Source organism: Rhea pennata, chromosome 1 (assembly GCF_028389875.1).
Source record: "Rhea pennata isolate bPtePen1 chromosome 1, bPtePen1.pri, whole genome shotgun sequence".
Classification (NCBI taxonomy): Eukaryota; Metazoa; Chordata; class Aves; order Rheiformes; family Rheidae; genus Rhea; species Rhea pennata.
In genome coordinates this window covers 39,369,758-39,383,239 of record NC_084663.1, presented here as the reverse complement: position 1 = coordinate 39,383,239, position 13,482 = coordinate 39,369,758, and the positions used below count along the sequence as shown (strand labels likewise).

Sequence of the window (13,482 nt, the reverse complement as noted above, 5' to 3'; positions counted from 1 at the left end):
AAGGAACTAAGGACCTGCCTGCTCCTGTGCCTCCTACCAGCAGCTTAGGTGAAGAGGCCTTGAAGTAGGCTATCATATAAAGCAAGACTCTGTTTCATCCTGATAAGCTTTGGAAAAAAGCAACTAGCCTCCCCACTTCCACCTCTTCCTGCTTTGTTTCCACGTGTGAACCTGCTCCTGTTGGTGTGCATTAGGCATGACCTGAGCAGTGCCACCATGTCAAATCCTTCAAGGATGTTATACAAAAGAAGACCAAAGGATGTGTGGTTCTGGATCCTCATCAGTTCAGGGAGCAGAGGACACTTAGCCCAAGGAAGAACTGTTCAAACTCGTATTAAGGGAGTTTCGGGTACATGGAGAAGCCAAATGCAGGTTTCCCAGGCACCTAGGAAGGTGGTACTCCATACAACAAGATGAGATGACTCTAGTGTCAGAAAACAGCTAAGTAGCGAGGTTTGAATCACAGCTCAGGCATAAGGTGTTTTGATGTAACCTCACCCTTGCCATATTGGAACAAGTCCTCAAGCCATTCAAGTTGCTATGTTCAAGTGTCCCAACACAATAAGGACCCTGAAAAAGTGGTATTACAATTAAACAAACAGCATCATTTTCTAGATGGCCCTTACTAGGCCATAACCAAATTACAGTAGTATTTTCCATCTTTTCAGTCTTCAGAGTCCTGGCCTTCTGACTTTGCCTGGGAACAGGAACTCTCTTGGCCTAAGGCAGTGCTGGAAACACATAGTTTACCATAGTACATCAGCAGAAAAAAAATACTGTTTTCGTCCAAGCATTCTTTATTTATTGTTTTAGCTGAAGCCAAATTTCCAGTTCAATTTTTTTTTCAATGTAATTACATCTGTGACAGTCAAGGAACTCTGTTTACCAATATACGCAGCTTTAAAAAGTGGTGAGTTTTAAGATTAAGCGTTATATTTTAAGGACACTCAGACAGGTCCAGGCAAACTGCTAAATCTGAAGTTAAGGTGAGTGCTGCTGTCTATGGGAGCCTGAAGCACTTGTTTGTAGAGCTTCATCAAAGATATAGCTGGTGTTTGACCACACTCTTCCCAGTCAAGCATGTATATTAAGGACTTTCAGTAGCTGTAGAGAAAACCTGGCTTCTTGCCTAGCTGAGAGGTTTTTCTCTCCGTACAGTACAAAAGCTGGAGGCGATGTCCTTCTCTATGTAAGGGGACTCAAGCCAGAAATAATAGATGATTGTAACTAGAAATCTCCATCCTCCCATTAGTCTAAAATCCTGGTGAATCTGCACTGCGGGTCTGGTCCAACCACATCTCTTCAGTCTCCAGCTTCCACGCTACTTCCACCAAGGCTTTAGATATTGCAGCAAAGTCTCATCCTCCCCACCCCAGAATTTTTTCCCCAGCATTGCGAAGCTAAAAGAAGTCTTCCTGCCTTCCTCATCACTCAGCTGTGCTCATCTCCGATCATCTTCTTCTCTGCCTGGCTGCTCTCTAGGATTCAGTGATGCTTTCCAACAGGCCATTACTCATCCCCTGAGCAATGATTTGTCTGCTTGACCTTATCTCTTGCTAACTCTGCTGACTCTCCCTGGACCAGCAACTGTGTTCGGTCTTATGTGGAGGGTAAGTGTAGTCACGCAGTAGCCGCTGGGTGGATAAACTTCAATTAAGTCTCACTGAGGTGTCTATTACATGCTAAATTAGAAACCAAAAAGTTCCACAGTGTCTTTTGCAATACACAGGTAGCGCTCAAATGTAGCAGGCTAGTTCCAGGTTAGGTATAGTATTCTAGTCAGTACTTGTGAAGAAAACAGCGCTGGGACAGAGTTATCAGAAAAATTTCCTCTCCTCAGTTAGTCTGTTATCTCATTTTTGCAAACATCTGCGGGCTCTGATTTGTATGAAATTAGCTTTTGGGATTATGTGCTCTCTTAGGCACTTCCCTCAGTAAACTGTTTGCCTTAGCATGGTAAATGGACTATTTTAGCAAACCCAAGAATTTATGATTCATGTTCACTGATATAAACAATGTAGAATTATTGCATGAATAAAGTCATTTTGAAAAACACACTTGTCTTGACTAGTCTGAACTGTCAAGAAACACTTCTGGCAAAGGTTTGACCTACCATGCAAGTCAACTTGATGTGTAACAGGAACAGACAGACAGACCTACAGAAGCTGGCAAAGCTGGTAAGGACTGAGGAGAGAACAGGGTTAGGATTGACTAATATGTAAGAGTAACAGCTTGCTACCACCAAATTGTGTTAATCTTGAATGGGACGGGATGTATCAGAGTAAAGAGAGATCTAGTCCTTGCACTCTATGCCTAATCTTCCACATATTTCTTGGACATGTTCCCATTCCACGCTAGAATTCATGGAGCTGAGATGACATTGTTCAAGCTACATGGACACATCCCACCACCTTTAAAACCCTCAGTCACAAGTAATACACCATTAGGTCTGACTGCAGTATCCTATTCAAGAAGTATATATATATTTTGGAAGTAATGGAAATGTTAGGTCAGCTGGATTATAGGAAAAGCAAAAATACCCAGTTGCTGTTAAATTAATGATATAGGTTTACAAATGTTTGTTTGTCTTGACTTAGGTCCAAACAAATGAAGTTGTCTGGACAAACAGGTTTGTTTATGGTCACTGTATTCTTTAAGAATGAGAGTGACAAAGCAAGACAGGCCTGGAATAAATCGTAGCTTTGTATAGTTTAAACTTTTCTGTAAAAAGAGACAAATGGCAATGGAGTTGCTGCTGCTAGAAGTTGGTAGCCTTGACATCAACTGTGTGACACAATGTAGTTGCAAATACTGAGCCTGAAAGCATGCAGCAGAGCAAAAAAATATTTCATACTGGAAGGCAAGATAAAGAGATATCTGCACATAGACTTTCTCATTTCATTAACACTTGCTAAGTCTTACAGCTGAAGCCTTAAAATCTGAGCGGCCCTGATTGCAGCTCTGCCAATCGACAGGTAACAGATGTTATATTTGGTGTGCGTTAAGCACATCGAGATACACCACAGCAGCAAGTCCCCAAGAGCTCGTTCAATGTACACAGCTTCCCTCAGCATGGACATTTTTTGGAATTAGAGAGAGAAGAGCAGCCCAAATATGTCCCATCTCTCCCCTCCATATCCTAGAGCAAATTGGGATTTTTAATTGCTGTTTCACTTTCTGCCCTCTTCCTCTCCAGCCTTGGTCATGGGAGAAGCCGCAAGCGAAGGCAGGATGGGCCAAAGGGCAGAGGTGTTGGAGAGTGAAGGCAGCATCTGACTAAAGACCTAGACATTAGGCAGCAAGACACAAGAGAGAGAAAGTGTCAAGTGAGACTGAATCCATGGGAAAAGGCAGGTTGGAAAGGTGTCATAAGGAGCAGGGAAGTGTATGCGGGGAACAGCGGGGGAAAGCAAGCCCATAAAGAGAATTTATGTAGCGCTAAGGAGACAAGCTTGGGCAAAATCCCAAAGAATAAGTTATACCATGGAAAACAGTCAGGAAAAGGAAGACAGCAGGAAATGAAATGGAAGTTGACAAGCAAGAAGAATAATAGATCCTGGGAGCAGATCAAGCTAGGATTAGTTTCACCCGTGTGTAACTGCTGTCACACCACCCATTAGCATTTTTAACCTTCTTTTGCAAATCTGAGTGGCAAGCTGTTTTCACTTCATCTAGAGAGCTGTGGCATTTACCAGTTATTCAGAAAAAATGTTTCTCAGTTGTAAACAGACAGAGGTTGAATAAAACTGTATAATTTGGAGCAAGGATCACCCCAAGCCCTTGAAACCTGGAGGGCTGTATTCAGGTCCAGGGTTTCAGTCAAAGCCCTTCCTCCTATGTATGTTGAAGATCACTACAGTAACACTCCGGTTAAGGCAGAAAAAATGCTGTTGGGACTCAGTGGTCATCTTTCCGATGAGCAGATTTTGCAAATCCCACTCTATCATTGCCACGGTCAAAAATGCAGTAAAATGCAGACATGAAGACATCTCCCAAAATCCAGAGCGGGCCGGCACGGGTGGTGATATCCAGCGACTGAAAGCCGCTCAGGCAGAAGGTTTCGTCTTCAATGGACTCCTGCAAGGGAAATCACGTTTCCTCGTCGTGGCCCGCAGCTCGCGGCAGAGTGCTGCCGGGCCACCCGTACGCACCTTTACCACGTAGTGCTCTGCCGTCAGCTTGTACTCGTGGTGTCCAATAGTGAAGCTGATGTGAGGCAAGCTGGAGAGTCTTCTGCAGTCTACGAGAAACTGTTTGCAAAGCATTGATTGATACATGCTCGCTTTGCTTTTTATTTAGGAAAAATACTCAAGAATTTTGCTGCGACTGACAGTGAATTAAATACCAAAACCAGCATGAGGCTGGCGCACGGCCCGGCGCTGCCCTCCCGTTCCCGCACAGGGTCGAACCATGCAGCCAGCCCACGCCGCCAGCACTAGAGACCGTAAGGAGCAGGGCTGACAAAAACCCTCACGAGCCCCAGAAGAGGCAAGGCGAGGGGCACCCTGAGCTGTGCACAGCTTGGATGCAACGCCAAGCTCCTGCGAAGGAGGTGTGAGCAAGCTCTGCCCCCCAAAACCGCTCCGATGCTCCAGCTCAGGGCCCGTGCTGTGAGAAATACCAAATTTTACAGTTTGCTCTGCCCTGGAGTGGAACTGGAAGAACAGAATAAGGCCATTAATCTCTATAAATACTGCATTCACTTACAGTAACAGAGATGTTCATTTCCTGGCCTCTCTATTTATTTCATGAAACAACTGGGACATTAAATGGCGCTGCAGAAGGCTTCAAGTCCCAGAGGGATCTTTGCGATAAGCCGTAGTGCTTAAAGTCACCGTTTTAGAGGCTTCCCGTAAGGAAGAGCCATCTTTTTTTGTTGTTAAATCTGCTTTATGAAAACATAGTCCTAAATGTTCTGCATGCCTACTAGGTGTCCTACCATCAGAGCAACAAAATAAACTAGGGGATATGGAGGGCAAGAGTAACAGAGCCACTAAAACACAAGCATAGGATGTGAGACGCTAGACGTAATTTCATTTACATAGTTAGTATGTCTAGGATAAATGAATTCTTGCTGGAAAGAGGTAGAAGTTCTGCCAAAATCACTGATGGATGCACAAGCAGGATACATCTGAGCCAATGTGCTCAGCCTGTCTGTGGTTGGTACAAAAACAGTGAGTGGGGTTTTTTTGCAGAAATTGAGATTCTCACTGAGTACTATTTGTTCAGCACTGTCTAAGCATATACTCCAAAGACCTGTTTCTTGTTTCATTTGCATTAATATAGCTACATTTGTAACACGGTTTATCGATGTTCCTTTGAGTGTATCATTACAATACAGGTTTGATTTCAAAACGTGCTCTCTGAGGTGCCTCTGAACATTAGGACGAAAGCCAAATTTAAGATTTAATTGCATAAGAAGTCCAAAGTCTCGTGGGTTACACAGGTGCCACTCCAGGTTTTCCTCTTACAAAAGGAGGCGGCTTTAAAACTGCACTTTTTCTCTGATCTTTGCCCAGCACCACTTAAAAATGCCCCCTCTTAATTTTCATCAAAATGCAGTTTTGCATTTCCTTAAGCAGATGCTCCCGTCATTTCCTTCATCACCATGAGCACTGAAGGGGATGTGGACACCTGGGAGGTGGCAGCCCCGCTCCATATTCAGTGCTTTCTCTGAGACCTTTCCTGAGCCCTTATTTTGGCTATTTTCTCCCTTTCCTCTGCCAGTAAGCTCTGTGCCTCAAAGAGTTTCCCTCCGCCCGGCTGTTTGCTGGCTGCATTGTTTTTACCTCTCCGGTCTGCGACGGAGTTGCCCCAATATACTCCTGCAGCCGCCGGATTTGTGAAGAGGGGCCAGTGATAAGAGAAGTGCCCGAATCCACGATGGCTTCACAACCGTGGGAGCAAAATGCCACCTGGCCCTGGATCTTTATACTGCAAATGAAGAGGAAAAAAAAAAAAAAAAAAAAAAAAACCACACTCTTAAGCTGTGACAGAAACAACACATTACTGCTAGCTAGAGCACCAAGCGAGGCTTTCCCAGTACTGAAAGACAAGGATATCTTTAAAAGACATGAAAGTAGTAAAAGAAATCAGTGTTAGGAAGACTTCTCCTTTATGGACCCATTTTTCCGTCTTAGGACTCCTATAGCGCTGATCATTTGCTGTCTGCTGAGGGACCTGTCCTCACCCATCAGATCTGTGTCCTCGTCCTTGCACGTAGGAGGAACAGGAGCTAAGGGACCCTAGCTATTTCAACCAGGGTTTAAAGGAAGGATTGCAGCAGCAGCTGGAGCTGGATTCGGTTCTTTGGTGCCTCAACCCCTTATCTGAATAATCCCCCAAGAGCCAACTCAACCACTAGTGGGTCCTGTTGTAACATAGGGAAACACCCTACAGAAGGGACTTCTCAGCCCCATTGCAGGAAGCTCCGTCTTTGGGAGGAGCAGAGGCAAAACACCGCACTGAAGGAGGCCTTCTGCAAGCGCGAGCTGAGGCTTTTCTTTCTCAACGGGTTTTACGGGGAGAGGTGGATCTCGGTGGGCACTGCCTGCGTGCATACTTGCTAAGATGTATCTGCCAGTAGCTTTTCTCGGTGACTGGGACCCAGTGAATGGAGCCTTTGTAGCGGGAATGGTCTATGCCCCCCAGGATTAACTCACCGCCGTTCTCAGTGTCTTCTCCTCTAAAAACAGAGCACAAGTTAACAGAGAGGTAAGGGTGTGCTAACATTTTAAAAAGCAAAAGATGAACCGTGGCCCTTTCTAAATTCATGTGTGAGTGGCTGAAATTGATTATTTTTAAACTATAACTGAGTTTGTCCCCATTCAGAGCATCCAAACAACCCTGGAGAAGCTTTCCGAAAGTTGCTGAGGACTAAAGCTGGACATCAGGAGCGGCTGAGCCAGCTGCTGGTCTCACTTCCAAATAAAGACTACACAAATCCGTGGAGTTACTGCAAGGTTTAGGCAAGGGAACAAAAAACTCTCTTCTGAAATGTGGCCACTGGGGTGTAGCAATGCATTTCTGTTCTTCTCCACTCACCGAAAGAAAATCACTGGCAACTCAATACACTTTAAGTCTGAGTTGGGAGCTTTTATTTATGTTCTTTTTTTTTTTAATGACAACCTCTAGCAAGAACAGCCATTTGTTCAAAGACATTGACAGTTTTCTCCAACACATTTTTTTCTTTTCACTTCATTTTTTTCAGTCGTAAGGTGAAAAAAGGAAAAAAATGGGAAGGAATCCACCAGCCTCCAAAATCAAATTATTTTTTACCGATTTCCAACAGAGATAGAAGTTTTAAGAGAGGGGTCTCTTTTTCTTTTTTTTTTTTCCTTTCATGTTTATATTTAAATATATAGCCCATCCATTCCGGATACATATAAACTATATAAATATAAATATTATATAAATGTAAATACCATATAAATATAAGTACCGTAAGTACTATATATATAGTATATATAATATACTATATATATGGCATATATATATAGCATATACGATATAGTTATGTAAATATATAGAAAATATAAACTATATATATATTTATATAGATACAAATTTATAATACAAACTTTATAAATCTGAACTTTTCTTTCTTTTTTAGTTCTTTGTGTTAATTTCATATAATATAGCGCAGAGAGAGAGAGCTGAAACAAAACTTATTTTAAAGACAGATTTGGTTTGCATTGCTTCCCTGCTGATCTCTCCTTCTAGACACGCTCCAGAAAATTGCTTTCCCAGGTGGAAGATATATACAGACGCAGAGCTGTCTTGACCTGCAGTTCAAATGTATTTGCTTCTTTTTTTGACACCACTGCTTTTTTGAAACACCGACCTTTTCAGATAGAAGGAGAAGACGGGCTTCTCCACCAGCTGCTGGTTCATGATGCTGTCGAACACGGGCAGAGCGTTGCCCACTGCCAGGGAAGGGTAGCCCAACCCCAGCACCCCGTCGAAGTGGGCCAGGGCAAACGTCACTCCTGGCTCGAACACGGACTCGCCAAAGTCCTGCCCCTTGATGGAAATGTTACTGATCTGTTCAGCACCAAAACAAAAAACAAAAAACAAAAAACAACACAAATTCAGTATTGATTAGAAGAAATGAGCCGTGTTTCAGATTCATGTCGACTCATTCAGTTCATTAAATGTAAACAGGTTGCTGCAAATCGGGGCTCTCCCGTGGTCGGAGAGGGGCTGCTGCGGAGCGGCAGCAAGCAATGCTCGTGACCCGCGTCCCCCCACGGCAGGAGAAATGACCTCCCTCCCTGCGCAGAGCAGGGCCCAAACCAGGCGAGGTTGGCTAGGATGAAGCTCAAATCTGATCGGCCTTGAAAGCTGCTGGCCTGCAGGCTGGTACCCGTTTCAGGTAGACACTCACCTGGAGGGTGTCTTTGCCTGCAATGCCCAAAAGCTGGCCTGTGCCATACTGCAAGGAAAAGGCTTCTCCTCCGTGCTCGTACGAATCCGACAGGAAGGACTTGAATCTCTGGTGCACTCCTACGCAGAGCAAAGCCAATGGGACCTGCGCGCCGAGGGACGGTCCTGGGAAACTCGCCCCCCTCCCCAGCACGGGACCGGCCCGAGCACCACTAAAGCAGATTTTGCTTCTCTTACGAATAACGTGGCGATGGAGGCTGCCCATCACAGCCTGCAGGCACCGGCGCCCTTTTGCTCTCAGAGTACCTCCGGGGGTGTTTTTAGTTTTAAATGCAAACAAGAAACCAAAACAAAAATCAAAATTTCCACAGCTTTTTGTGGCTGTTCCCCATTTCTTTTCCTGCTTTTCTCATCAGCCACCTCCGGGTGCGGAAGGCCCTTGGGCAGCTGCCGCTGGCGTCTCTGGTGGGGCACGGGAGGGCAGCGTGAGAGCCAGCATGCGGGGAGCTCCGCATCCTCCCCTTCCACCTCCTGACAATTTCACAGGGCGGCATCCGGCCTTTGACTGGACCTGAGGAGCCTTCTTGCTCAGAGGGCCTCAGCAGAAAAAAAGGAGGAACCTCCTGTTAGGCCTACACCTACCTGAAGATGCAGGCTATGGCCTTCCCAGAGGGGTGCACCAAATTACGGCAAATATTTTACAGGGAAAATTGCAGCCATCTGGCTGCAATACACCAGTCCAACATTTTGCATCTTCATGGACCAGAAGGAAGGTGCAAAAGACCTGGGAGCATGATGGGGTCTTGGGGTTGGGACACAACACCGTTCCTCACAAGGTACCGCCGCCGCCACCGCCACCAGGGAGCTCCTTCAGGAAGGAGAAAGGGCCACCTCACCCCCGACGCGGACAGCGCGAGGGACCGTGACATTTCTTACTGCACGCTTCGCTGATGCAATAAGCTGAGGGGACCCAAAAGTTAGACGATCCTGTGTCAAACACCACGGTGAACTTCTGAGGTGGTGTGCCGACGCTCACGACCCCGTAGTACTGAGCCTGGGGGAGGGAAAATCCAGTTGGGTTAGTGCTACCTCAGGGTAAGTTAATCCCAAGAAAAAGGCAGGAATTTGAGGCGTAATGTAACGTGATCTCAAGGTTTTCAGTGCAATTTGGTTTAAACACAAATGAACCCTGGCTCTACTGGGAAAGGAGTTATTTCTGGCTCCATGGGTGACTGCTGGCAGCAGCTTTCACGCCAGCTGTGTGGAGCCTGCTGCAGCGTTTTAAGCACACGTTCAACGCTGCTCCCAGTGAAGCCAACGAGCTGCCGTCCATTGACTCCCAGGGAAGCAAGGCCACCCCAAAAGCAAAGCACCCACCTGGCACATAGTCTCTTAGGTAGTTCCCTATCGCTATCAGTATGAAATCAGTGTCGCAAAGCCAGCAAGGCCCAGCTCTGCCAATGGCCGAGGGCACAGCCAGCCTGACTGTGCCGCCACCGCTGCCACCGCCGCGGCGGGGGGCCCTGCTTTTCCCTTTGGACGCACAGTAATTAGTCCTTACGAGCGATTTAAAATGAGTTCCAGCTTCACCAGCTGTATCAGAGGCACTGAACAAAGTTTATCAAGTGGATAAAGAAGCCACTGAATGTCCTTGGATACGGACACAGGATAGGGGCAATCTGCAAACACGTGAGCTCTGAAGTGAAGGGTTTATCGGCGGCCAGAACGCAAGTGCCTAAGTGCCCCTATCTGGCCAAGAAAGAGCACTTGGGCGTTCAGAGACCTATTTTTAGGAAGAGGCATCTCTGGAATTCAAATGCAGATAGAAAAGTAATATCCAGTGCCAAGTCTTTTGTAGCATCGCAAATACTTGACCATGTAGCCTCAAGTGCATACTTGTCACAATTAACGGAGTATGGTTTCTGGCCCCCGAGTTTACATGCTACGTGAGATAGTCACTAAAAACAAGTAAGTGTGCCGTGTAACAGCATACCCAGCTACACGGCAGGATTTTATTAGATGTTGCATTAAATGAATCTCTATTGCTTAATCTCAGAAGTGAGGCAGCTCTACATCATGGCCAAAAAACCCAAATCAAACATAAACATGCCGCGCTGAAACCTCCAGTTGCTGATGGTTGCTGAATATGCTGGGGAAGTGTTTTCTATTTTGCTATTTATGTTCTTTTGATAAGCTTTAGAGATGGCTGCCATTTTTCAGTCTCTTTTGTCCTGCTTCATGCACATCTCTAGCTCATCTTCACACAGTTCTTTACGGCCCCCAGGTGTCAGAAAGCCCTTGCTGAATTAACCTGCCTTTTCTTTCCCTTCCCCAGTCAAATGCAGCCTCCACAGAAATTTCTGTAACTTAGCTTTCCTTTAGATAAACACAGCAACAGTATCAAATAAAAGAGAAAATGGAGCAACAAAAGTGCTAATACCAGGCAAAACAGTTTACAGAAGTGGCTGACCTAGCAGCTAAGCCCTGTCTGAGATCAGCCGAACTTGTATCTTTTCTTTCTTCAGTCTGAGTGGTAAATTCACCCAGGTTAATGTTTGACCTGTCTTCATCAAAGACCCTTTAAACTCAAGAGATAAAAGCAGAAAAATAAAACCACTACTTGGGTCCACTGATTCACGACTCTCCATGATCAGATAGATAAATGAGATGCAGGGTTTTTTAAACAGCATGTAAACACCCCAGTTTCTGATAGCTTGCATGCAGCTAAATGAACTGATCAGACTTTGCTGTTCAAAATCCAGTCGCAAACCAAGATGGATGTGGGCAGACCTTCCACACTTGTTTGGAGACTCAGCAAACTCCAGCACTGCTTTGTACAAAAATTACACTTGTCTCAGGCGTGCCATGGCCAGATACCTCAGGCTTCTGCCTGTCCTAACCTCGGTCTGTACCTGTTCTGTTCTGCAGGCAGGTCACTGCATTGCTGGTCACGCAGTCCTCACGGTGTAGAGCAACAAGCAGTCATCTCACGTGCTATAATTTCACTGAGAGACCAGATTTCAGATGTGCTGGGGGCAAAAAAAATCAGCCTTCAACAGAAGAAAGGGTCCTTACGGTGACGTTACTTACGTTCATGTAATCGTACAGCCTTTCGGAAGTGGTTCCCACGGATAAGGCGATATCTGCAGGGAAGCAATGCAGGTACCTCCGAGCAAAAATGTCGGGGTGGTGATTTCTCCAGAACTCCTCTAATTCTCCCTTTTCTTTCAGCTGTTTCTTGATAGATTTAAACCGAACGAGAGGGATTCTAGGCGAAAGAAATCAATGCCCAAAGTGTTAGCTGGAGTCTAGACAACTCAAACACTTTTTTTTTTTTTTTTTTTTTTTTTGCTTTACTTCTTTCTCAACGCCGCTGGCCGAGGTGGTTGCAGGAGGCCAGCCGAGGCGCAGCCCCGCACTGCCGCGCGTCCCTTCTTACCGTTCCAAGGCCACGGAGAGCGGGAGGCAAACCACCGCCAACAGGAGCGCCCGCATGGCTGCCGGCCGTTTCGGAGTCTAATGACACTCGTTGACTCCAAAGTCTCTTTTTTATACCCCACTGGCAGCAGAAGGCTCCCAGCCAGGTCAATCCATCACCCGAGGTCAAAGCTTTGGCAGAAAACTCATTAATGTGTTCTCAGAGTAACCGCTTGACTGTGTAAATACTGGTGCCCGGTGAAAATACTAAGGCACAGATAACCAGGGCACGGTCTAGACCAAAAATAAGCTTTACTAACAAGCGTTAATATCTTTGACGAGATATGGGGCCAGCTTGGCATCTGCTAGCACGGGAAAGGGAAGGCAGGCCGAGGAATTGCCTGGTTCCCTCCGCACAAGCGGCTTTTCGTGCTTCCTTCAGTGACGAGTATCCCAGAGGTGTCCAAGGCAGAGAAGGAGGACACAAGATAGAGCTGGTTTGCCTCTACCCGGAGCCATTCTGGTGGTCCCAGACCTTCACTGGCATTGGGGCACGCCATCCCCTTACGGCTGAAGACAAATCCCCGAGGTCTGCGAGAGCTCCAGTCCAAGCGGAAACGTGGTTGCCACCCGAAGCAGTGGATCTCGAGAGCTAAGCAGCTGACGGCCCGCAGCCCGGGGTCCTAGCGAGCTGGTGGGTTCCTCCTCTCGCACAGCTGCTGAGGCCATTTCCAACGGAAGGGGCGTTGCGCGCCTTTCAGGGAGACGTCTGGGTCTCTCGCCCAGATCTGTTTGCTCGCGAGTTCCCTGAGGTTTGCAGTTCCCACCCCGACCTGGCATCTGGGTTTGAGTCAAGCCGGCAGGAAAATAAGGGCGTCAGAAAGAGCCTCTGTCCAGACAGAGGCCACAAACCCCCGTTAGATGCCTGTGAGGAAGCTCAGCACCGAGTCTGTGGTTTACTTAGGAGATTTGCTGAGTCTTTCCTCTGTAAGAGAAGGTGTGAGCAATTATATGCTGCAGAATGGAAAACATTAGGGCTGAATTTCAATAATGAGCCATTTTTGTTCAAAAGACTATGTTGGAAAGCTGGGAAAAGAGCAAGGACGATTTTCTCTATGTTCCCCTGCAGTTTAACACTTGGTTAAAAATAGACTGCTCGCAACATGAAAGTGAACTGGAAACAAATAATCCACCTTCAGAGAGAGGTAAAATGTATGAAATTGCATAACGAAGAATGAATACCTAGAAGATGCAAAGGAGTCATCACTTGCTCTAGCAGTAAAGCTCCAGAAAACAACAGAAACGAGCAGGCGTATGGTATTTGTGAGAGCAGCAGAGGTCTAAATTACAAACAGCTAGAGATTTTTAATATATGCAAACCAAATTACTTTCAGTACATAGTAAAGACAGTTTAAAAATTATTCCTCTAAGCCTCATTCCTTAGTATGTCACGCTGATTAAAAAGAGGCATGAGAGAAGTATCAAATTTAAAGCTCTCTTCATTAGTCCCTTGGATTTTGGAACATATGTTTTGCTTTTTCAAACTTACCTCCGAAATTGTGAGGGCTGGAAAAGCTGTTCCCAGCAAAGGCTGAGAGTCTGGTGCAGGAACCTGGCTGCAGTCTTGGATCTAAGAAAGCACCAGGCTGTACAGCCTTATCACTGCGTTAGCTTTTGTTT

The 13,482-nt window shown here is 45.9% G+C and overlaps 1 protein-coding gene across 1 annotated transcript; it reads right to left on the bottom strand.

Annotated features, from left to right (window-relative positions):
• Nucleotides 1-3,760: 3,760 nt before the first annotated feature.
• LOC134136023 (cathepsin E-like) lies at nucleotides 3,761-11,880 on the bottom strand. The gene is made up of 9 exons (XM_062567727.1): nucleotides 11,825-11,880; nucleotides 11,476-11,653; nucleotides 9,322-9,439; nucleotides 8,387-8,505; nucleotides 7,844-8,043; nucleotides 6,563-6,685; nucleotides 5,790-5,934; nucleotides 4,152-4,250; nucleotides 3,761-4,077 (listed from the first exon to the last, which is right to left on the bottom strand). The coding sequence occupies exons 1-9, from the start codon at nucleotides 11,878-11,880 to the stop codon at nucleotides 3,898-3,900; spliced, it is 1,218 nt and encodes a 405-aa protein (XP_062423711.1). The 3' UTR covers nucleotides 3,761-3,897.
• Nucleotides 11,881-13,482: the final 1,602 nt, after the last annotated feature.

Coding starts and splice junctions, on each gene's coding strand:
- LOC134136023 (XM_062567727.1), bottom strand. CDS start 11,880: ATGCGGGCGCTCCTGTTGGCGGTGGTTTGCCTCCCGCTCTCCGTGGCC. Junction 6,686..7,843: donor TTCTCCTTCTATCTGAAAAG/GTCGGTGTTTCA, acceptor CTCTGTTTTTAG/AGGAGAAGACACTGAGAACG. Junction 4,251..5,789: donor CTCCGTCGCAGACCGGAGAG/GTAAAAACAATG, acceptor CTTTGCAAACAG/TTTCTCGTAGACTGCAGAAG.